Consider the following 23,599-nt stretch of genomic DNA (forward strand, 5'->3'; position numbering starts at 1 on the left):
AGGAAACCAGAGAACCTTGAAGAAACCCACGCACACACGGGGAGAACATGCAGACTCTGCACAGACAGTAACCCAAGCCGGGAATCGAACCTGGGACCCTGGCACTGTGAAGCAACAGTTCTAACCACTGTGCTCCCGTGCCGCCAAATGCAGGTATTACTCTCATCATAACATTTTAAATGTCGTAAATGTACAGAGGCAGAAGCCGCTGTGCGCTTTCAACCCAGGTTTGATACCACGATATTAGAATTAAATTGCACGAGCAGCCCAACCAAAACAGTGTGAGAAATAATTCTCTAGGGGGGTTTCTCTCCTTTTCTGAGTCAGGATGTCAACCACCTCTGTACTTGCGTTGTCCTTTAGCTTTGCTCTGAAGCGCAAACCACAAGGGGGTAGGGGAAACTGCAAGCTCCAGCACTTTTGATTTGCTGCTCGTCGCGCAGGATGTCCTGAGTGGAGGTTCGCAGTTATAGTCAAGTCAAGTCAGCCAGTCAACCCTCTGGCTGAGCCGCCGACACAACCTGGTTCCTCGTGCCGCTTTTTGATGCCCGCCTTTGCTGTGGATATGTTAAGCCACCGCGAGAACTAGTGCTGAAACCGAAAAAGGAAGATGTTGCTCGGTGTGAGGGATGTTTATGTCCAAGCTTCACATATGAAAAACGACAAGCTGAATCTGTGAGCAAGTTACCCGCCGGTTTGAGGGGTGGGTTCAGTCAAGTGGAGCCGGGCGCCAGTCTCAAGGAGCCGAGGGAGGGGGAACGGAGGCCGAGGTAGGTCCACGCAGTAGATAAAAAAATAACCGAGGTATCTCAACCCTTCGTGTCGGCGGTTTCAAAGTGTGGGCTGATTTCACCCGGAGCCCGGTTTGATAAAACATAACGATAAAAAGGCATGAAGAAAATCTCAGTGAAAAGTTTTTCCCCAATCATTTAACATTTAAAAAAAAATGAAAATATACAATTCATTTCATGTCCAGGTTTGTGGAACCGTTTGCTAAATGGTGACCAATCGGCAAATTGGGAAAGTTTTAGCGAATTTGAGGAGGATCTTGTCGCTCTCCTCACGCCGCCGCCGCCGCATACTCACTGTTAATGGAAATATATATTTTTTTAACTCCGAAAGCAAGGTTTTAATCCAGATCCTCTGGTTTCTGTTTCTGAAGGTGGTTTGTTTCCCTTAGTTTAGATTCTCCTCCTTACCTAAAGGCACCCATCGAGTTTTGTTGAATTTAATCACGGGGGTGGGGGGCAGGTTTTCTTTCGCACTTTAGGCAAAGTGCGAACAAGAATCAAGCTAAAATTTAGAATATCGACTGCAGAGGGGATCCATGGTGTTTAGAAAAAAAAACAGGGGAGTAATTCTGGTGGAAATGAGTGTTAAGAAAATGAACGTGGTTATGGCCTGTAGAGAACATTGGGTAAATGGGAGAATAATGCCATGGTAATATTGCCCCAAATATGCTAAGCAACAATAATGTGCAGTAGAACGTAATGTACCCTAACCTCTACACCGTGCCGCACTCTCCGCTACACTTGTACATCAGCATCACACGTTCACAAGTAGCACAGATAGATTATATATAATTTCGAGAACCTCAATCCAGAGCAACACCATTAAAATATCTTCAAAGTGCCTGATATTTGGCAACACCCCAAAATTTTGGATTTCGGAAGTGATTACGGTGGTAATTTTGTTGAATTCGTATAATTTGGTCAGAAAAATGAACATTATAGTTAATTCCGTACAAGGTAAATTGCTAGTCTTCCAGGGTGGTGAGAAGCCGGCATTTTCGCCTTAATAATTTCATGTGAACTTTTGAGTACTAAGGTAGAACAGATCTCAGCATTTACAATGCAATGCGGCAATTCAGATAGGATCACAAATAACATGCCGTTTTTCGAGTTCTATGGATTCACTATTTAAAATAAAGCATTAAAGTATTCAGACCATTCTTAGAAGTGAATTGTACACAGCGAGCATTCCGCCAGTAGGCCTTGCTCAAGAGGGTTTGATGTTCTGCAACAAGATACACATTGGACGACAAAACAATGACAAAAACAAAACGGGTTGTGCAGTAATAAACGATATAAACTGGACTATGCAACAGTTTTAACTTTCAGCTAGCAAGAGATTTTTTTCAATAATTAATTCAGTTGGCAACATTTTCAAAGAGTGCAGTGATACCTCAAATTGAATTCCAGACGAGCTAACAATGTGTAGAGTTGAGGTCAAGAAAAGATAAACACAAACGAGTTACTGATTGAGAACAGGAATTACAGATTTTCGGTGTTTAGTTTCATGACTTCAATGATAAATATTTATTATTTTACTGACGGGTTTTAAATTCCTTCTATTTTTTTTTTGATACACCAAAAAACACGATATTTAAAGCGAGGAGTACTATAGGAAGACCTAATCTGGAAGTAACTTTCAGAAAGCCTTTTGAGGAGAATGTGTTTGTTGCTGTGAGGAAGTTTGATATGTTTACCTTATTCGTTCGGTACTTGGTTGTACCTGTGGTTGTTACGTATAATATTCCATGGGCCGCACACATGCAAAGACATGTGGGTGGCACTCGCATCTCCATTGTCGAAAATAAATACTTTTTCCATACGGCTGAAAGAAAGATTGGGTTAAAATGTATCAGATGATTGATATTCACGGTAGCAAAACAAAAAAAATAGTTTCAGAAAATCTATATTTGTCAGGAAATTGGTCTTGTTGAAGATAACACAATGAGGGAGACATCTTGTTGGGGGCCTCCATTTTCACTTTTATTGTGAGGTCCATTCTAGGAACGCTTCAAAGCCGAGAATAAATGAATGGGAGCTCATAACAGTTAGTTAGGATAGAATTTCCAGTTTGTTCAAGGGTTACTTTTTGAATGTAAGGTGCCATTAATGCCACCATTTCAGGGGCGGTGGATGATGGGGGGGGGGGGGGGGGAGTTGGTACTGGGGGGAGTGGGGGTGAACAAATTCGTCAACAGTTCCTCTTTTCTGTTTATTTGATTTCCTTCATTTTTTTTCAGTGGTCTATTTTTCCCACATATGTTGGGTCATTTTCATCCTGTTTTACTGTCTTATATCGCTCGCATTTATTTGTAGGCTAGAAAACTAAATATAATGTTGACTTTCTTCAGTTATTCTGATTTTTTTCTTCTAACTTTCTCCACTTTTTTTCTAAATTCCTCAATAGAAAACTTGACTCGTGCTAAAGTATAGTTCCATGAGCATTAACCACCTCTGGTCAAGTAACCCATTCTTTGCATTTGAGCGCACACAGCAAGTGTTGGTAGGCTACATGACCATCTGAGCATGTTGACCTTGCCCAAATTTAATGTGGCACTGCTGGAATCACAGGGCAACTGGCTAAGTTTCTCCCCCCCCCCCCCCCCCCCAATCAACATCTGGCTCCGTGGTGTTGAGGCAAATGCCCCTCATCTGTTACTCCGGCTGAGATCAGTTAATACAGAGAGTATGGATCAATTGACAAAGCTAAAGTGTCGCAGATGAGGCCTTTCAGAATGTTGTCATGTAACTTTTGGAATATTTGGCTGCTGAATAATTCATGTCTGTACCATATCAGGATTCACATCTGGAAACAACCCCAGGTCAACATCAGAATAACAGAAAGATTGTTTTAATAAGCTAACATGATCAGAAATAATAGTTTTGCTTCAGTGCAAAGTGGAAGAATCATTATCTTTTCTTTCATTACTGCATTTTAGTAAATTCTCACTAATGCCACAGATTTGTTTTGTATGAATTCATTTTTATGGCAATAATCAACCATTCCGAATTAATATCATAAAGGCAGTAGGTATGGTACCTTAGTGGTACATTCCTGGACTAGTAATACAGATGATGTGGAGATGCCGGCGCTGGACTGGGGTGGGCATAGTAAGAAGTCTTACAACACCAGGTTAAAGTCCAACAGGTTTATTTGGAATCACTAGCTTTTGGAGCGCAGCTCCTTCATCAGGTAGTATTACAGAGGCACTGGGCCAACAATCTAGAGAGTGTGAATTTAATTTCACGATGATAGTTTGAAAATTTGAATTAGATTTCATAATTCTGGAAATAAAAAAACAGGCACGAGCAAAAGTGACCATGAAGCTCTCAGAATGTTGTTAAAAAACTAACTTGCCCATTAATAACCTTTAGAGAAAGAAACCTAATCTGGTCTCCAGTCCCGCACCAATGTGGCTCACTGCCTTTTGAAGTGGCCTAACAAACCATTCAGTTTCTACTTCTACAAACATTAATTATAGTAGAGCAAGAAGACGGTCGACCTATACCTTTTCAGGCAACTGGGGCAGAATTGCCATATTTCCTAAAGCAACATTGGGAAACAGTTGGCTTTTTATGACAATTCGATAAATTCATGGTCACTTTCACTGTTAACAGCTTTCTATTTCCAGGTGTAAACTGAATTCAAATTCTCAAACTGTCATGATGGGATTTGAACTTATGTTCTCTGTACTAGCGTGGAGAGTAAGGATCAATTAGCTGTTGTGGCGTTGTGGTACAGCTTGATGCAAACCTCACCCAAATTCTACATATGAACATTTTCAGCAGGAGTTAAGAACAGTCATCAGAAGTTGAAATTTCCTGGCCCAAATGGCTCCAGATCACAGACTGCTTTAGTTCTTTGTCCATCAAGAAGTGGGTATATTTTGGTGAAAGCTTTCTTACTTTGGTCTTTGGAATTTATTTACCAGTGTTCTTTTGGTATAATTATTCGGTGTAATTCGATGCAAGAGAAAGCCTTTCAAAAATAATTATTACATAGTCCCATCTTTGACATCCTGAGCAGGGACATCTTCCCAGTATACAATGCATAAAGGTCCTTATTTAGTTATGAGGAACTTGTAGCAGTTAGACCTGAGTGTCCGAATTATGACCTGAAACAATGTACTACATGGTGCAAGGTGAACATATCAATGGTCATGCCATCTGGAATTTCATGACTGAAGGAAGAAAACTCAATTGACAACTGCTACGATCTGTTAAACAAAGGGTCAGCAACAGAAATCTCACTGTCTCACTGGCGACTGTGCCTTCAGCTGTCTAGCCACTAAACTCTGCGGTTCCTTCCTTAAATTCCCTCACTTCTCCATTTCTCTCTGCAGTTTTAGGAATCTCATAAAAACCTACGGCTGGACAATTCCAGCCCTACTCTTCAGCCCCCTCCCCCAACTCTGGTGGGTCTTCCGACAGCGGAGGCAGCTTGTCATTGGCCGCCAGTGGGATCTTCCAGTTCTGCCGAACTCAATGGCCATTTGCGCTACTCACCGACCGCACCACCGGGGAACCCGCCACAAGGGTTGCCTTCAGTGGGACGGGAAGATCCCGCTGGTGGCAAGGGCCGGAAAATGCAGCCCTATCTTTTTGACCAAGCTTTTGGTGACTATCCCAAATGCCTCCTCCTTGCGATCGGTGTCAACCTTTGCCTGATTATTGTCCTGTGAAGCATGTTGGATGTTTTACTACATTAAAGACACCAAATAAATGCAAGTTGTTGGACGGAATTCTCCGGTCATTGCGATTCATTTTTCCCGCCAGCAGTGCATCCCCACCTGTGGGTTTCCTGGTGGCGTAGGGTGGTTACAATGGGAAATCCCATTAACAAGCAGTAGGAAGACATAATCCCGCTGCCAATGAATGGCATGCCACCGAGAAACACGGTTGGAGAACCAGGGAATCCTGCCTGTTGTTACTATCGCTGGCATCTCCGAAGGTCACTTTAGGTTTAGCTGCCCATATTCATCTGGATTATTACTAAACATTCTGCATTACAAGAAAGCACAAAACAAGAAAATCCTATTTGGTATACCAAGTATGACTTTTCCATAGACATGTACAGTCCAGCCTGGCAATGTTTCCACCTAATCCATTCAGGCTTTCAGCAGAAATCCTAGTCCATACTTCATCAGTTTTCCTTGTACTGCAGTTGTAGTATTTTAGACTATGGTTATCCTGCAACCACAATGAAACTGAAGTAGTATGGGACCTCGTTGTGTTAATGTCACACAAATATGCAATTTGAGCAGCTTCACATCTGAGGTACAGTAAACTGTTTGCATAAATGTAAAACCAGAATTACAATGGAGTCATATAATTGGCCTAATAAAATCACAATGTCACATCGGACTGCAAACCTAAAATTCTTAGTCCATCCTTGAGCAAAGTGTTATTTGATGAGGCACAGAGCTCTCCATTCAATAATTTTCACAGTAGAACTGCTGACAATAAATTTCTTGTAACTGGGTTGTTCGCAGATTATAAATTGGCTCATTATAATATAAAGTATTTTATCTATAGTTACACAATACCATGTTCAGTATTTGCTGGGCGCAATGGGTGAATACGCGAGAGCCCCAAATTGGACTCTGCTGGGCCAATCGTGAGTCACCTGACTCACTCCACCCGGTGCGATCATGATCACGCCCTTGCTGGGCGAGATCCAGATAATGACATTTTAAATACCCGAATGCCATATGCACCGTGCACTTGGGAGCCAATGGCCACACCTTCGAGACCTCAACTGGGCGCCATTTAGCAGTGGTTTCCACAAACGTGGACCAGGTGTGATGGCATCTTGGGGGTTCTTGGAGGCAATTAGAGCCCCCTGGGTGGTTGGGGCACGGAATGGTAGAACCCTGACACTCCCTCTGGCACCTGGAGACCTTGGCAGTGGCAGTCTGGCACCCTGGCAGTGCCAAGGGGGTTGAGGGGAGGGGGATGAAGGTGGAGGTTCCTGAAAGCAGGAGGTAGCAGAAAAGGGGGGGGGGGGGAAATAGAGATCGGGGCAGCCAATCAAAATGGTGCTCTGATCTGCAAGAATTCGGTCCTGCTGGCGAGCTTAGCTGCCATTGAATAGCGAGGTCAATCTTGGCAGCTGCAGCTGCCGAGAAACATTCCGCCAAATGTGCCCAAAAGCGGACTTAGCATTTTGTCCGCTGAATCACGGCCAAAGTTTATTATTTAAAGCAACATAGTTCGTTGTACATGTTGGATTGTAATGTGGCTGAATAATTCATGATTCAAAAGGATATTCTGCACTCTCCAGTTTGTGATGATGTACCTACTAACAGTGACGGGTGGAAAATCACAGACTGGTGAACAATCGGAATTTCTACCTCAAGCTTTATAGGAAAAAGGTGCTTTTTTACATTGTATGTTCATTTAGTGTGCTGGCATGATATAGTTGTTGTGATAGTTGTAGTACTTTCTAAGCAGCAATTGGCACTGAATGGACAGATATTGAAACATTACTTTGATGCCGGTGGAAAATGTAGACCCCACTTAGATCGACTCAGGCTAAATTGGAGAGCCAAATTAAACTTCTATGCTTTCTCTAGACTCGATAATTCCAATGCTTTTCTGTCGAGCGTCTCACCTTCTATGCTCTATAAACTTCATCCATAACTCTACTGCATGGAGTCTAACCTGCATCAAGATCTGTTTAACCCTGAACTCATTAAGCTTCATTGGCCTCTGGTCCCCCAATCCCTCAATTTTAAAATTCTCATCCTTGAGTTCAAATCTCTCCATGGTCTTACCCTTCCCTATCGGCAAACTTCTCCATCACTGCAACCCAATAAGATTTCTGTGTTCCTCCATTTCTGGGCTTTGGGCACCCCCGAAATGAAAATTATACTAATTCAGCTGCCTTGCTATCAACTATTAATGATCCAATATCCTCCCAAGAGATATCCTGGCCTACCATTTTATTAGCCTTTTTAATAGCTTTATCTACTAGCACTTGCATATACAGGTATTTATATATTTGAAGCTCTATGTTTCTCCGTTCATTTGCACCAATCGGTGTCTTCTCATTGAATGTATAATCCCATTCCTTGTTTCTCCTCCTGAAATGTGTTACTTCACATTAATCTTCATTCACTTGCCTCTTCAATCTATCTACCCATTCTGCCACTCTGTCTATACAGTTCTGCTCATTGTTTGCCAAGTCTCCGACTTTTGTGTTATCAGCAAATTTTGCGATTCTGTTTCTTATGGCCAAATTCTAATGGTGTATAAATACTCAGGAAATAAATATACCGAATATTGTCCTAGTCCTTTAACCTGGGCAACCCTTGTTTACCCTATCGCTTTGTTTCTGGTCCAATGATCAAATTTCTCTCCATGCAGCTGTGTTTCCTTTTATACCATACTCTTAAATTTTCGCACAAGCCTATTCTGGGAAACCTTATCATTGCCTTCTGATATATATATACATATGTATATATATATATATATATATGCACACACAAACTCTGCTGCATTCGTATTATATCTAGTAGTTATCACATTAAACATGACTTGGATTTAATAAATTCATGCTGGCTCTCATGGATTAACCCATGCATTTCTAATTGCTCACTTAGTATATTTTAATTATCTTGATATTAAAAACAAATTGATTGTGATACAATTAATTATGTGGACTTTAATATGTAGTGATCATTGCAAGCAGTTTATGTAGCCACAAAGACTTGACAAGAGTTGTGTAAAAGTGGCACGACATGATTAATTTCACTTTGATCAGGATACTTTTTTTTCAAACTGTTATAGGTTGTACCTGAATTTTCCAGTTTTGGTCAACTATGTTCAAGCATATTTTTAAAGAATATATTTCACGTAGGAAAGATTTAACAAATACAAATTCATGTGAACATTATTATACAGAACACCAGTTGTGCTGATTGCAGGTTAAGGTGTGCACAAAAATGCATTGTGCCACCTCAATATTCATTTATTGTTTACTATTTGTTAGGAAAGAAGTTCTTCTGTTTTCTTTCATTTCTCATTTAAGCTGTTGCATCAGAGAGCTTTTAGCAGTTGGATGAGCTGCCACTAAAGCTGTTTTGAGTAAATGCGAAGTAATGCATGAGAATAGTCCAGGAATTTCACTTCCTATGCTGCCATTTCATGGTGCAATGTAATGATATTCACATTTCCATTTATTTTACAGTCAGTTTCCATAACGTGTCATATGATACTTAACATACTGATTAAAGTTTCGTAACTGTAGGATTTGCACATTCCAGTTATGTTTTGATTATGTGTTGGTCAGTGATTGTGTAATCAAATATTGCATTATACTTGCAGAATTTTATTTTCACTTTAGAGAATCATAGGCATTTACCGCACAGAAGGACGCCATTCTGTGTCCATGGTAAAACAGCTATCCAGCCTAGTCCCACTTTCCAGCTAATGGTCCATAACCTTGTAGGTTATGGTGCCTTCAGTAAATATTCAAGAACATTTTAAATGCAATGAGGTTTCAGGTCAATTCAGGTCAATATCCTGGACTCCCAATTAAAGGACATAGACATGAATCTTTGATTGTAACAATAATAATAATCTTAGTGTCACAAGTAGGCTTACATTAACACTGCAATGAAGTTCCTATGAAGAAAATCCCCTAGTCGCCACACTCTGGTGCCTGTTCGGATACACAGAGGGAGAATTCAGAATGTCCAATTCACCTAACAAGACTGTCTTTCACGACATGTGGGAGGAAACCGGAGCACCCAGAGGAAACCCACGCAGACAAGGGAAGAATGTGCAGACTCCACACAGACAGAGTCCCAAGCGGGAATTGAACCCGGGACCCTGGCGCTGTGAAGCAACAGTGCTAACCAATGTGCTACCGTGCCGCCCAATGTTCCCGGCGGCGGGAGGTGCATACACCGGGAAACCCCATTGACAATGGCAAGACTGCCACAAAACACTGTGTGGGAAGGGGGGGGAATTCCTGTCCTTTAACCTTTCCACAAATGCTGCCAGATCTGCTGAATATTTTTAGAATTTTCTGTTTTATTGTGCACATTTTACACTGCTTGGGAATTACCTTGTTAGACTTCCTGGGTAGGTTTTTAAAAATATTTTTTTAGAAGGCTAATGGTCCAATCTGAGTGTGACTGGGTGTGCAGCTATATGTAAGCATGTACAGTTATCTCTTGGAGTGAAGCATGGCCCTCAGCCTGACTATGAACTGTACTCTTAATTTATCAGGCTCAGACGAGTGGCCCAGTATAGCTGCAATGTAAAATTTGTCAGTTGGAGTGGTCTTATGCTGGCAATGTGTAATGCATCTGGAAGCATAAACCAAAATGCCTGACTTTAAAATTTACCTTACAATTATGGAGTATAAATGAAACTTTGAAAAATCCTTCCAAAAACAGGGATCAACGTATACATCTAGTTGAAAATGTTAACCATTGGTGTTGGTAGTCACCATATTGAACTGTGAAAAATATTCTGTTCATCTATCACCACATGCACCCTGCTCTTTGTGGGTGTGTCTTGAACCCCATGTATCTTGCAACATGGTCTGTATCACTTGCTTGATCCCATGCATTGACTTAAAAGGCAAGTATAACTGTAAATATAATATCTGAGCTTAAAATTTGAGCTTGCCTTCAAGTGCAAATATAGCCCTAAACATAGAACGATTACTTGGAAAGTGGTGGGGTCAATTTATGTGCTGAGCAAGGCCCAAACATACATTTTGGCATCCAAAAACAAAGGTCATTTTATATGCTGGGCTGGCTTATATGCCGTGATCAACAGTGATTGCGTTGAATTTGTAATTCATTCTTCATTCTATGTGGGGAAATAAATTTTTTTTTGACTATCCTGTTTCAATGATATGCACATTTGGACTATCCTGTTTCAATGATATGCACATTACCTGTATGTCTTGAAAAAATAACTTGTATTCAAAAAGCAAGAACCCAGTAGTCTCGTCAATATATACAATCTTATATATACACTCCGTATGCAAGAAAGACCAGAGTAGTTTCCTCCAGGTTCCCGTTTCTGAACTGTCCTCTACTTTGGGCCTACACCCAACTTACAATCTTAACTTAACTTGTTGGCCATACAATTGCACACTATTTATTATGTTATTGGCACTGCATAAATTATTGTATAAAATTAAAAATTAAAAAATATAGTAAACGATTTACAAATTGTCTTACAAAAGTAAAAAGAAAGACATAATTTGATGTAATCCATCTCAACAATGCTTCAAAGTGCTTCACTTAAAATGCATTAGTTGGAAATCTAATGATTGTTATTATTCTAGTTACTTCTAGGAGCTGGAATTACAACTGTTGATGCAAGATTGGAGAGTTTGCATAAACTGAATTTGAATAACTGTAACTTCCTTTTATTTACTGGTAATGTTCACATCAAAAAAAGGCAGCTGTGGAAAAGATATGCAATGCTGTTTTACTTCACAGATTGTAGGCAGAGTTAGCACTTTCAGTCTTGTATGTACATGGTTTTTATGCAGATAGTGTGCTTGCAGAGTATAACAGGTTTATCATAAGAGCATTTGATGAAAGGATGTTGGGTTTAATCTAAGGATTAAAGCCTTTCTGCCTTCATTTTCTGGCTGAGAAATAAGGAATATACTTTCTATACCTGAAAACTGGAAAGGCACTGGATTTATTCTTCATCTCAAAAGATTGTGGTCCTTAGGCAAATGTTGAATGCCTCTCTTGGGTTCCTCCCTGACTACAAAATCACAGCAAAACTCAACCACTTCCAACATCCTGGTGGCAGACTCGAGTAATTCCTTTTTTTCTCTAAAGTGGCCATTCACTTGTATATTTTCTGAAACAATTGCATGTTGTAATTGACGGAGGAATGCATCCATACATCCGGATTTCCTGCCATGACTCTGTGCTGGGAGAAATTGTGAATCAAGTGGTTCAGATGACTTGTTTCATCTGTTTCTGAGGCTATCTGAGGGAAGATAGAGCCAGTTTACTAGTGGTCATGTTCTTTGGGGTCATTATTCTTTGTGATTAATGGGTAGGTGGTTGTACTGGAGAAGGGACTGTATAGGAACAGGAATAGGTAATTTTAGCCAGTCGGGTTTGCTCCACCATTCAATTAGATCATGACAGATCTGCCTCAATGCCACTTTCCCGCACTATCTCCATATCCCTTGATGTCATTAATATCCATATATTGTATATGCTCAATCATTGAGATTCCACAGCCCTCTGGGGTAGAGAATTCCAAAGATTCTCCAGCCTCCGATTGAATAAATACCTCCACATCTCAGTCTTACATGGCCTACTCCTTATCCTCTGATGATGTCCCTGATTTTAGCCTCAGCAGCCAAGAGAAACATCTTGGACTTGGACACGATTCAACTACCCCGTTGCTGGGTGTAACGGGTGAATTGCACAAGAGCCCCAAATCGAGCACCACGCTGGGCTGATCGCCAGTCACCCAACTTGCTCAGCCCGGTGTGATCTGGATCTCACCGTCGCCAAGTGAGGTCCAACTTGAACATTCAAATGAGCCTCATGGTTCATTTAAATGCCTGGTGCCCGGGACTCAATGGCCGCACCTGGGAGGCCTCGCTAGGCCGCTGTTTAGTACTGGTCCACACAAACGTGGACCAGATGTAATGGAACCTGCGGGGGGTGGGGGGGGGGAGGGTTGCTCAGGCCATTGGAGACCCCTAGGTGGTCAGGGACAGGATAGGGTCATACCCTGATACTCCCTAGCACCTGGCACCTTGGTCCTGCCAGCCTGGCACCCTGGCAGCACTGCCTGGGCACACTGGCAGTGGCACCATGGCATACTGCCAGGGTTCTCGGGTGCCAGGTTGGCACTGCCAGGAGTCAGGCCCTGGCCCAGGATGGCCTTGCCACTTGGAGGGGGATTCCCAATTGGACCCCCACAAGGTTGGGGGATGAGTGGTGTTCAGTAAAGTGGAAGGGGGCTGAGAGGAGGAAGGGGGGGGGGGGGGAAGAGACCAGAGCAGCTGGTCAAAATGGCACCCACATCTGCAAACTGCCTTTCCTGAAATCACTCTAAATGCGCTGCAGCTTCTGAGAAACACCCCGCTATACGTGCCCGACAGCGGACTTAGTTTCAAGTCTGTGAATCGTGCCCCTATTTCCATCCACCCTGTAACTCGCGGTGATAATTTCGTAAATTTCAATATAATCACTTCTAATTCTTTGAATCTCCAAAGAATACAGGCCGAATTTCCTCAATCTCACCTGATAAACCAATCCCGTCATCCGATGCATTAATCTGGTGAGCCTCCATTGCACTGCCTCTATGACAAGTATATCACATCTTCGATAAGCGGACCAAAACTGTACACAATGGGCGGGATTCTCTGACCCCCCGCCAGGTCGGAGAATCGGCAGGGGGTGGCGTGAATCCCACCCAGCAACTCTGACGCTGGCTGCCGAATTCTCTGGCGCCGGTTTTTGGCCGGGTCGGGGATCGCGCTGCGCCGGTCGGGGGCCATTGGCAGTGGCCCCCCCCGGCGATTCTCCGGGCCTCAGTGGGCCGAGCGGCCACCCGTTTTCGGCTAGTCCTGCCGTCGTGGATTAGAGAAGGTCCATACCGGCAGGACCTGGCTTTGAGGATGGCTTGTGGAGTCCTCTGGGTGGGCGCGGGGGGATCTGGCCCCGGGGGAGGCTCCCACGGTTGCCTAGCCCACGATCGGGCCCCACCAATCTGCGGGCGGGCCTGCGCTGTGGGGGCACTCTTTCCCTCCACGCCGGCCTGTGTAAGGTTCCGCGATGGCCGGCGTGGAGAAGAAGCCCCCTGCACATGCGCAGGAATCACGCCAGCGGTTCTGCACACGCCGGTTGGCGCGGCGCCAACCACTCCAGCACTGGCCTAGCCCCCGGAAGTGCGGAGGATTCCGCACCTTCCGGGCGGCCCGACGCCAGAGTGGTTCACGCTACTCTTTGGCACCGGTATGGCCCGCCCCGCCGATTGCAGGAGAATCCCGCCCAATATTCCAGGTGACGTCTCACCAAGGCTCTCTACAATTGCAGCAATACATCTTTATTCCAGTACTCAAGTACTTTTGCAATGAAGGCCAACATACCATTTGCCTTTTTAATTGCTTACTGCACCTGCATACTAACTTTAGTGACTCATGAACAAGGGCACCTCTCACAATTGAAGAAATATTCTGCCTTTCTGTTTTTTTCTACCAAAGTGAATAACTTGACACTTATTCATTTTATTTTTCATCTGCCATTTTCTAGGCAATTCACTTAGCCTGTCTACGTCCTCTTGAAACCTCCTTGCATCCTCCTCACAACTTACTTTCCCACCCCGTTTGGTGTCATCAGCAAGTTTGAAAATACTACAATTAGTCCCCACATCCAATTAATTTATATATATTGTTTTTAAAAAATCTATATTTTTATTAAAATTTTTATCAAAACATAATTTTTGCATAACCATTAACAACATTTAACAAAACTAGGTGAACGTTAACATTATATACAAGAAGATAAGAACAAGAATACGTAACATCCCCCCCCCCCCCCCCCCCTCCCGAGTTGCTGCTGCTGCTGACATTTTAGTGCTCTCCTAGAAAGTCGAGGAACGACTGCCACCTCCGAGAGAACCCCGTCAAGGACCCTCTCAAGGCAAACTATATTTTCTCGAGACTGAGAAACCCAGCCATGTCACTAACCCAGGTCTCCACACTCGGGGGCTTCGAGTCCCTCCACATTAAAAGGATCCGTCTCCGGGCGACCAGGGATGCAAAGGCCAATACGTCGGCCTCTTCCGCTTCCTGAACTCTCCGATCGCCTGACGCACCAAAGATCGCTATCTCTGGACTCGGCACCACCCGCGTGTCTAAAATCTTGGACACTGCCTTAGCGAATCCCTGCCAGAATCCCTTATGAGCCGGGCATGCCCAAAACAAATGGACATGATTTGCAGGGCTTCCCGCACACCTCAACCCCAAAGAGCTTGCTCATCCTGGTGACTGTCATGTGTGCCCGGTGAACCACCTTAAACTGGATTAAGCTAAGCCTGGCATATGATGAAGAGGAATTAACCCTGTTTAGGGCATCCGCCCACAGACCCGCATCCAGCTCCCCGCCTAGCTCCTCCTCCCACTTGCTCTTAAGTTCCCCCACTGGGGCTTCATCCGCCTCCTGTAGTTCTTGGTAGATGTCCGACACCTTCCTCTCCCCTACCCAGGTGCCGGAGCCCACCCTATCCTGTATCCCGTGTGGGCATAGCAACGGAAATGTTTTTTAAAAAAGGCGGCTACCTGAAGGTAACTGAAGGCATTTCCAGGGGCAAATTGAATTTCTCCTCCAGCGCTTTCAAGCTTGGAAAAGTCCCGTCTATGAACAGGTCTCCCATCCTTTTAATACCTGCCCTATGCCAGCTTTGAAACCCTCCGTCTATCTTGCCTGGGACAAACCTGTGATTGTTGCGTATCGGGGTCCAAACTGAGGCTCCCTCCACCCCCCGTGTCTCCTCCACTGACCTCAGATCCTTAATGCCGCCGCCACCACTGGACCTGAGGAGTAGCGGGCCGGCGAGAACGGCAGAGGTGCCGTTACAAGTGCCCCTAGGCTGGTGCCTTTGCATGAGGACGCCTCTAACCGCTCCCACGTCGACCTCTCCCCTCAAAGGCTGCATGACCTCCCCCATCCCCCCTAGTGGGTCCGAAATATACAGGAGCAGATCATCTGCACAGAGCGAGACCCGATGCTCCTCCCCCCGCTCCACCGAACCAGCCCCTGCCAGTTCTTTGAAGCCCGCAGCGCTATGGCCAACGGCTCTATTGCAAGGGCGAATAATAACGGGGAGAGGGGGCACCCCTGCCTCGTCCCTCGATGGAGCCTAAAGTATTCCGACCTCACCCTGTTTATACATACACTTACTACGAGGGCCTGATAAAATAGTTGGACCCACTCTATGAATCCCTCACCGAATCCAAACCTTCTTCGCGTTACCCATGGGTACTCCCATTCTACCCGGTCAAAGGCTTTCTGTGCATCCATCGCAGCCACTACTTCTGCCACCCCTCCTTCTGAGGGCATCATAATAATGTTTAGGAGCCACTGAACATTGGAGTTCAGTTGCCTTCCTTTAACGAAGCCTGTCTGATCCTTCCCTATCACCCCTGGGACACAGTCCTCAATTCTAGCGGCTAAAATCTTGGCCAGCAACTTGGCGTCCACGTTCAAGAGCGATATCGGTCTATCGGACCCACATTGTAGCCGATCTTTCTCTCGTTTGAGAATGAGTGAAATCGAAGCCTGTGACATTGTTGGGGGGTGGGTTCCTCTCTCTTTAGCCTCGTTAAAGGTCCTTAGCAGGAGTGGACACAACAGTTCTGAAAATTTCTGGCAGAATTCTACAGGATAGCCGTCCGGCCCCGGGGCCTTGCCCGACTGCATGCTCCCTAGGCCCTTAACAATCTCCTCCAGCTCTATCGGGGTCCCCAGTCCCTCCACCAGATCCTCTTCCACCTTTGGAAACCTCAATTGGTCCATGAATTGATTCATCCCTCCCCCTCCCGCCGGGGGTTCCGACTCATACAATTTACCATAGAACACCCTAAAGACTTTGTTCACCCCCACTGGATCCAAGACCGTGTTGCCATCCTTATCCCAAACTTCCCCAATTTCCCTGGCCGCCTCCTACAAAGTTGGTGCGCCAGCATTCTACTCACTTTCTCCCCATATTCATAGACTGCCCCTTTTACCTTCCTCAGCTGTGCTACTGCTTTAATTTATATATATATTGTTAACCGCTGTGGACAACACTGATCCTTATGGTACCTCATTAGTAACAGCCTGCTATCTTGAGAATTTTCCATTTATTCCTCCTCTCTAATTTCTGTCTGTTAACCCAATTCTCAATCCATGATAGTATATTTCCCCAATCCTAATCACTCTAATTTTATTTACTAAACTTTAGAATCCATAGAATTCCTACAGTGCAGAAAGAGGCCATTCAGTCCATTGAGTCTGCACCCATCCTTCGAAACAGCACCCTACCTAAGCACACTCCCCCACCCTATCCCTGTAACCCCACTTATTGATCATGGCCAATCCATCTAAACCTGCACATCTTTGGACTGTGGGAGGAAACCAAAGAACCCGGAGGAAACCCAGACCGACGCAAGGAGAATGCAAACTCCACACAGTAATCCAAGGCTGGAATCGAACCCAGGTTCCTGGCGTTGAGAGGCAGCAGTGGTAACCACTATGCAACCATGCCACTCTTGTGTGGGACTTTATCCAAAGCCTTCTGAAAATCCAAATACACCACATGCACTGGTTCTCCTTTGCCAAAGCTACAAGCAATATCATCCAGAAATTCCACAATTTGTCAAACGTGATTTCCTTTTCATAAATCCATTTTGATACTGCCCGATTCTACCATTCAGTTGGTGCTGAGTCTCCCAATTACAAGGCTCGGATTGCTTAATATTTTTCCAGGTAAAAGTCAAAACCGAACATCGCGGAGTAATCTATTTTAATGGTGCCATTTCTGGAACGCTCCTGCATTAGAGAGCCTAAATTTTACCAGATTATCTTTTGTAAACCCTTTTTGGATTTCATAAGAACTTAAGACGTAAGAGGAGTGGCCCAAACAGTGCCTTGAACCTCCTCTGCTGTTCAATGAGACAGTGACTGTTCTCGCCCTCAACTCCATATTCCCAGCTGATCCCTTGATGCCCTTAGAGTCCAAAAATCTATTGCTCCCATCTTAAATATAACCAATGACTGAGCAGTCACAGCTCTCTGAAGTGGAAAATCCCAACTATTCAAACTTTCTTGAATGAAAAAATTCTCCAAATTTTGTTTTGAAATGATTGGCCCCTTACCCTGAAACTATGGGCTGGATTGTATGGCCTCCCACTGGGTGTGTTTTCAGCAGCGAAGGGCACATAAAATATTTCGGGTGGCTAGCCCACTTCCTTTCCGCCCACCCTGACCTGTTCTCCAATAAACAGTAGGTGGGTGGACGCCAAAGTCAGCAGCCCAGCCAGCAATATGAAAAGGGAATAATGGGCAAATTAACTTCTTACCAGGCTAATTGACTCAGATATTCCGTTGCCCACACCATAATACAGTTAGCATAGGCTGGCAGGTGGGAGTGGGTAGGCTGTTTTTAGCAAACCAGTTAAAATATGGGAAGAAAGGGGCCGTTACATCCTTTGGGAGTTTACCTGTATGCATTTGGAGGACCTTGTCCAAGATGTTACCCCCACTTTGTCATTTTCATTTTCTGCTTATGTCCCCTTGAACTTGTGTCAGCACCCCCCCCCCCCCCCCCCCGCCCGCCCGCCCGCCCCGTGCTGTGAGTCACCCCTGTAAATTTCAGCTGTATGTCCCTTGTTCTAGACTCTTCAACCAGGGGAAATAACCTATTGGCATTTACCCTGCAAAGCCTCTCAGAATTGTGTTTTAGTGAGATCTCATTTTTTAACCCCAGAGAATATAAAGCCATGCTACTCAATCTCACCTCATACTACAGCCCTCTTATTGCAGAAATGACTTTAAGGAACCCCCATTGATCCTGTGTTATTTCATGTATATCCTTCCTTCGGAATGGAGACCAGAACTGTACATTGCCTTCCAAATGTAGTCTTTCCTTTTGTACCCATCCTATGAAGACCATTTATTCATTAATTCATGGCATAGTTGAGACAACGTTGGTGCAATCCAATGGCCATGCTGTGCCCGAAAAACAGCTAGCCATGGTACAGCATGGCCGGTAAAAGACGGGAGACCCCACTACCGGGATCTACCCAGCTCGCAAGATCCAATGGGCGGGGGTGATCTTGTGCGACGTTGCGATGTAAATCCTGCCCATTGTGGTCGGGATAATTTTTTGGCAAATCTGTATATTAAAGCGAGACAGCTAGTCTCACTCTAATTTGCAGTTTCCCAAGGTACCTGATGCTTTAGGATTCATTCCCTTTGCCTTGGAGACCTCGGGCGTGCGACATTCAGCACTGGTCTCCACAAACGGGAACCAGATTGCACTTGTGGGGTCTCCCAGGGGATCGGAGGCCCCCCAGCTGCATGCTCTTTGGGCAGGGTGGTTCTCTGGTACTGTTGGTGCCACCTGGGCACACTGGCAGTGCCAGCCAATCACCTTGGTAGTGTTAACCTGGCAGTGCCCATGCCAGCTGGCACCCATGAAGCACTGCCAGGGTGCCAGGCTGGCACTGCCAAGGTGCCACACTGGCATTTTTTGCATGTATGTGATGGGTGTGGGGGAGTAGGAGTCCTCCCATTGTGTGTTTGAGAGGGGCGGGCGGGGGTGATTGCTTTGGGGGCCTTAGAGATCGGGACATCATTTAAAAATGGTATCCCAATCTCTTGCTACACTGGGAGCTCCCCTTGCCGGGAGCTCCACAGTGTACAAAACAGGGCTATGTGTGGCCTCGGCTGCACGTTTCCTGCTGAAGCCCCTTATACAATGCGATTTGCATTGAATAACCCTATGTTTCTCGGCACTGCGAGAGCTGGGAAATAGGTGGCTAAACGCGCTCGCTCTGAGACTTTGTTCCCAATTAGTTGAATGGTGCCCACTATTATTTCACTTTTAATTATGCATCAGTAGAGAAAATCCACTGAAGCAAGCATGCAGAGCCAGGATAAATGCAGTCAATAAATAGTTTTAAAGTGACATTCATGTATATTGCATATTTACACATGTGTTTGGAGTTGCTCTCCCAGAATTGCACAAAATTTAGATCTATTGGGACTATAAAAGTTTTGAAATATTTCTGATGTTAGAATAGTTCAAAGATTGTCATTTGGACAATTCACCCTGAGAACCTGAGACTAAGGGATGCAGAAACCTTAAATCTGGTGGTAATTTTATAAATGAGTTTTGTATTGTTATGGTGCCTTTTCACATGTCTCCGAAATATCCTAATGGAACTTTACATACAATAAGTCACTTTACCTTTCCCTGATATCTATAAACTCCCAATTATATGATACTACTGGAGTAGGTTTAATTATCACTGGAACTCAGATCAGCCTGGGACACATCAGGAAATGATTCATTTTAAGATAATCCCCCACTTTCTTACCAACAGATTGATGTGGTATTAGTTTGCTACTGTACCAAACCCTACAAACTATCAGATTCAAATATTAGGAATAAGTGGAGGCTAGTAAGGAACTGAAATTCTGTATCTGTCTCGGGTGACCCTAGAAAGACATGTTTCCTTTATTATGGAGGAGTGCATGGCCAGCAGAAAAACTTGGTGCCTGCTTGCCAGTTACAGTGAGACCATACTTGTTGATTCTGATATATGTTTGTCATGCATTGCCCAGGAAACCATAGCTGGTGCTTTTGATCATCATTACTGTTGGGGAAGTATTCTCATATCTAAGTGTTGCCTATGGACATCTGCTGGTACATTGTTTGAAAGAGAAGTTATCACCAGTCTCGCCTGCAAAAGTAAGGACTTTGCAGTTTATATGGATGTTGGGGTACCAGCGGGTGGGTATAAAGCAATTCTTGTGCATTTTGATATGCCTGATAGCCTCTGCAGATCCTCCTCTTCCTCTTCCCAATAGGGGGTTCTTTTTGGTGGGTGTTTTCTTAATCCTATGGCTACGACCCCCTTGCATTGGAATGTGACTTCATCTGAATTGTCCTTTTCCAATTCATTACCAGGAAAGGGCAATATAAATTCCACTTGTCATGCATCTTTTCTGTGAAAAATTGAAATACATCGGAATGAAAAATATTATTTGAATTTAGAAGGAAGTATGCAAGTTCTATTGCTTCCCTAGAATTGGGAACGTCACTAGAATGTGTCATGAACCGCTAGAAGCTCTGTTGTCATATCTGTTCCCAAGGCTATCAGGAAGGAAGAGCAATATATAGAAGTGAGAAATGATAGAATTGGAAGATTGTAGTTTAGTCGGGCAGTATGGTCGGCACGGGCTTGGAGGGCCGAAGGGCCTGTTCCTGTGCTGTACATTTCTTTGTTCTTTGTTCTTTGAAGTACAAGAAGCAAGAATCGTTAACGGACAGATCCTAAATACATGCAAGTCAATTTGCAAGCCTGGGGTTGAAAAAGCTGAATGAATTATTAGAGGTAAGATCTGTGAGAGCAAATAGTTCAAACATGTTAAAAAACAAATTCATGACTCTTTTGACTTCAAGAAATGCCTGTAAAACCTCTTGAAGGAGTGTCTACATAAAGAAAAACATGAAGGGGAATTTCCTTTGTGCACTATGTGCTGTGAGATTTGGAAGTTAATCCCCAAAAATAGGCTTAAAATGTGGTGACATCTAGCCCACAGAAGAATACTACATTCCATAATTGTATTAATTATGATATTGTCTTCATTCCATTTGTATTTAAAGGCAAAATTCGTCATTCTGCCTTCTGCTCTGATTATGCTCACCCGGGAGTGTGCAAAGCCTAAATCTGCCTTTCCTCCTGCAATCCTCACTTAAAGCCAAACATTTGTGTCAACCAATTGTTGATTCTGAGGGAAAAATAATTAATCATTTGGGTCTGTCCCTTTACCAGAACTTTTTTAATCGTTAAATGTTTCTTTCTTGTTTCACAGGTGAAAGATAGCTTTGGTGGAACATCCTGCATGGACACCCTTTTAAAGTGAGCTCCTGTGTCGAAAAGAAAAAAACATTTCTTTGAAGGATCTGTACTCCTGCTGTGAGTGATTGAAAAGACTTGTTGGAGCTACCAGCAATCTATTTTGCATAAAGACTCAAAAGCATCATGAGCTCCATAAAATGTGTTCTTGTTGGTGATGTAAAGGTGGGGAAAACAGCATTACTGGTGAGGTTTACATCAGAGACTTTCCCAGATATGTACAAGCCCACTGTTTATGATAACACTGGAGTCGATGTGTTTATGGATGGAACTCAGATCAGCCTGGGACTCTGGGACACCTCAGGAAATGATTCATTTCAAGGAATTCGGCCACTTTCTTACCAACAGGCTGATGTGGTTTTAATTTGTTACTCTGTAGCAAACCCCATGTCTTACTTGAACGTGAGGAATAAATGGATGGCAGAAGTCAGAAGTCTTTTACCAAAGGTTCCAGTATTGGTTGTTGCTACGCAAATAGACCAGCGTGACATTGGCACTTTTCGTACCATTACGTCTGTCGATGGGAAGAGGCTGGCAAGAGATATCGGAGCACGAGGGTACTTGGAGTGCTCAGCAGTTACTAACAGAGGGGTGCAAGAAGTATTTGAATGTGGAGTGAGGACTGCTGTCAGATACATAAAAAAACAAAGTAGAAAGAAGATCATAGACCTCAACAAATGTGTGATAGCCTGACGTCCTCTCAACTTTGGTATGGTAATTTAAATAATTTTAACTCTCCAATTCTTCAGCGAATTTTAAAGATGTTGGCACATAAATGGTTTCCAACCTGGCTGTGTTGATCATAGCCTTTCTTGGCCATGTCCATTCATGCTACTGTATCCATGTCAGTGTGATTCTGATTCATTTCTACTGAAATAAAGGACTCTGGCCAGGAACGCTAACAGAAAATATAACTGAGGAGGAACTAATTTCAGCATTGACTGTCATAGACTTGGAATCCAAAATATTTGAACATTTTGGTGTTTGATCGCTATGGAGAAATGGCTGACAATCTTATTTTGTGTATTTAACTTGAACTGACACCACCATGTGAGATACTTTAAGATCAAAGAAAATTGTATTTTTACTTTATTTGGTAAAGTGCACCAATCTCAGAAATCCAGACAGGAGTAGATATTAAGTACTCACTTTTGGCAACTGTAATATTTAAAGGTTTCCATTTTGCTTTCACTGACCTCGGATGAGAACCATGTATAAATGTATAAATATTATGGTCAGAAATTGAAAGCGTGGTTTTTGTAGTAATTCTCTATCAGTTTATAGAGTACTCATCAATAAATTAATTGTTTTAACAATCAGAGTTTGTTTTGCTATTTTCCATGTTAGAGAGTGAGATTTAACGTGGCGTGATGCTGAGAAGAATGAAAATTGAACTCCTTATCTGCAATAAATTTATGTGATCTCAATCGGGTACCATGGGACAGACAAGATTTGCTAGGTTAGAAAGTGGGAAAATTAGTCAGGAATCCACTTCTGCTTAGTTTTGAGTGTGCCATGCTGGAAATTACATGCGTGTTGATGTCAGATCAGGACAGAGGCACTGGGTTCCAAGGCCACAGAAGATTTGAAAACAAGGATGAAAATTTTAAAATCAAGGCACTGCTTAATTGGGAACCAATGTTGGTAGCGGCCACGGGAATGATGGGGGAATGGGACTTGTTGCAATTTAAGACACAGGCAGCAGAGATTTGGATAACCTCCAGTTTACAGAAGGTGGCAGACCGGCCAAGAGTGCGTTGGAATAGTCGAAATGTAGTCGAGGCAAGAATGAGGGTTTTGCAGAAAATGAGGCAAAGTGATATTAGAGAAGCAGAGATAGGTAGTATTTGTGATGTATGCTGCAGATCACCTGAAGTTCAAATATGAATACCAAGGTTGTGAGCAAGCTGGTTCAGGTTAATTTGCCAGGGAGAGAGTTAGAGATGATGGCCGGGATTCTCCGAGACTCCGTGCCACAATCGCGCTCGGCGGGGGGGGGGAATGGGTGTCAGACCTGCGATCGGGTCCGTCGCCGCTCCCACGATTCTCTGGGGACAAGAGAATCCCCGCCAATCGTGCGTGGTTGACGCGGCGCTGGTCGGGGGCCATTGAAAGAGATCCCCACGCCGATTCTCCGCCGACAACTGGCCGAGTTCCCACCGGTGTG

General features: G+C 43.9%; 1 protein-coding gene across 1 annotated transcript; it reads left to right on the forward strand.

The window, feature by feature from the left end:
* Window positions 1-447: 447 nt before the first annotated feature.
* On the forward strand, window positions 448-22,748 carry rhoh (ras homolog family member H). The gene is made up of 2 exons (XM_072496603.1): window positions 448-770; window positions 21,389-22,748. The coding sequence occupies exon 2, from the start codon at window positions 21,559-21,561 to the stop codon at window positions 22,123-22,125; it is 567 nt and encodes a 188-aa protein (XP_072352704.1). The 5' UTR covers window positions 448-770; window positions 21,389-21,558; the 3' UTR covers window positions 22,126-22,748.
* The last annotated feature ends 851 nt before the right edge of the window (window positions 22,749-23,599 follow it).

Source organism: Scyliorhinus torazame, chromosome 3, assembly GCF_047496885.1.
Source record: "Scyliorhinus torazame isolate Kashiwa2021f chromosome 3, sScyTor2.1, whole genome shotgun sequence".
Taxonomy (NCBI): Eukaryota; Metazoa; Chordata; class Chondrichthyes; order Carcharhiniformes; family Scyliorhinidae; genus Scyliorhinus; species Scyliorhinus torazame.

Excerpts from the sequence above, each read along its gene's own strand:
- rhoh (XM_072496603.1), top strand. The coding sequence starts at position 21,559 with ATGAGCTCCATAAAATGTGTTCTTGTTGGTGATGTAAAGGTGGGGAAA.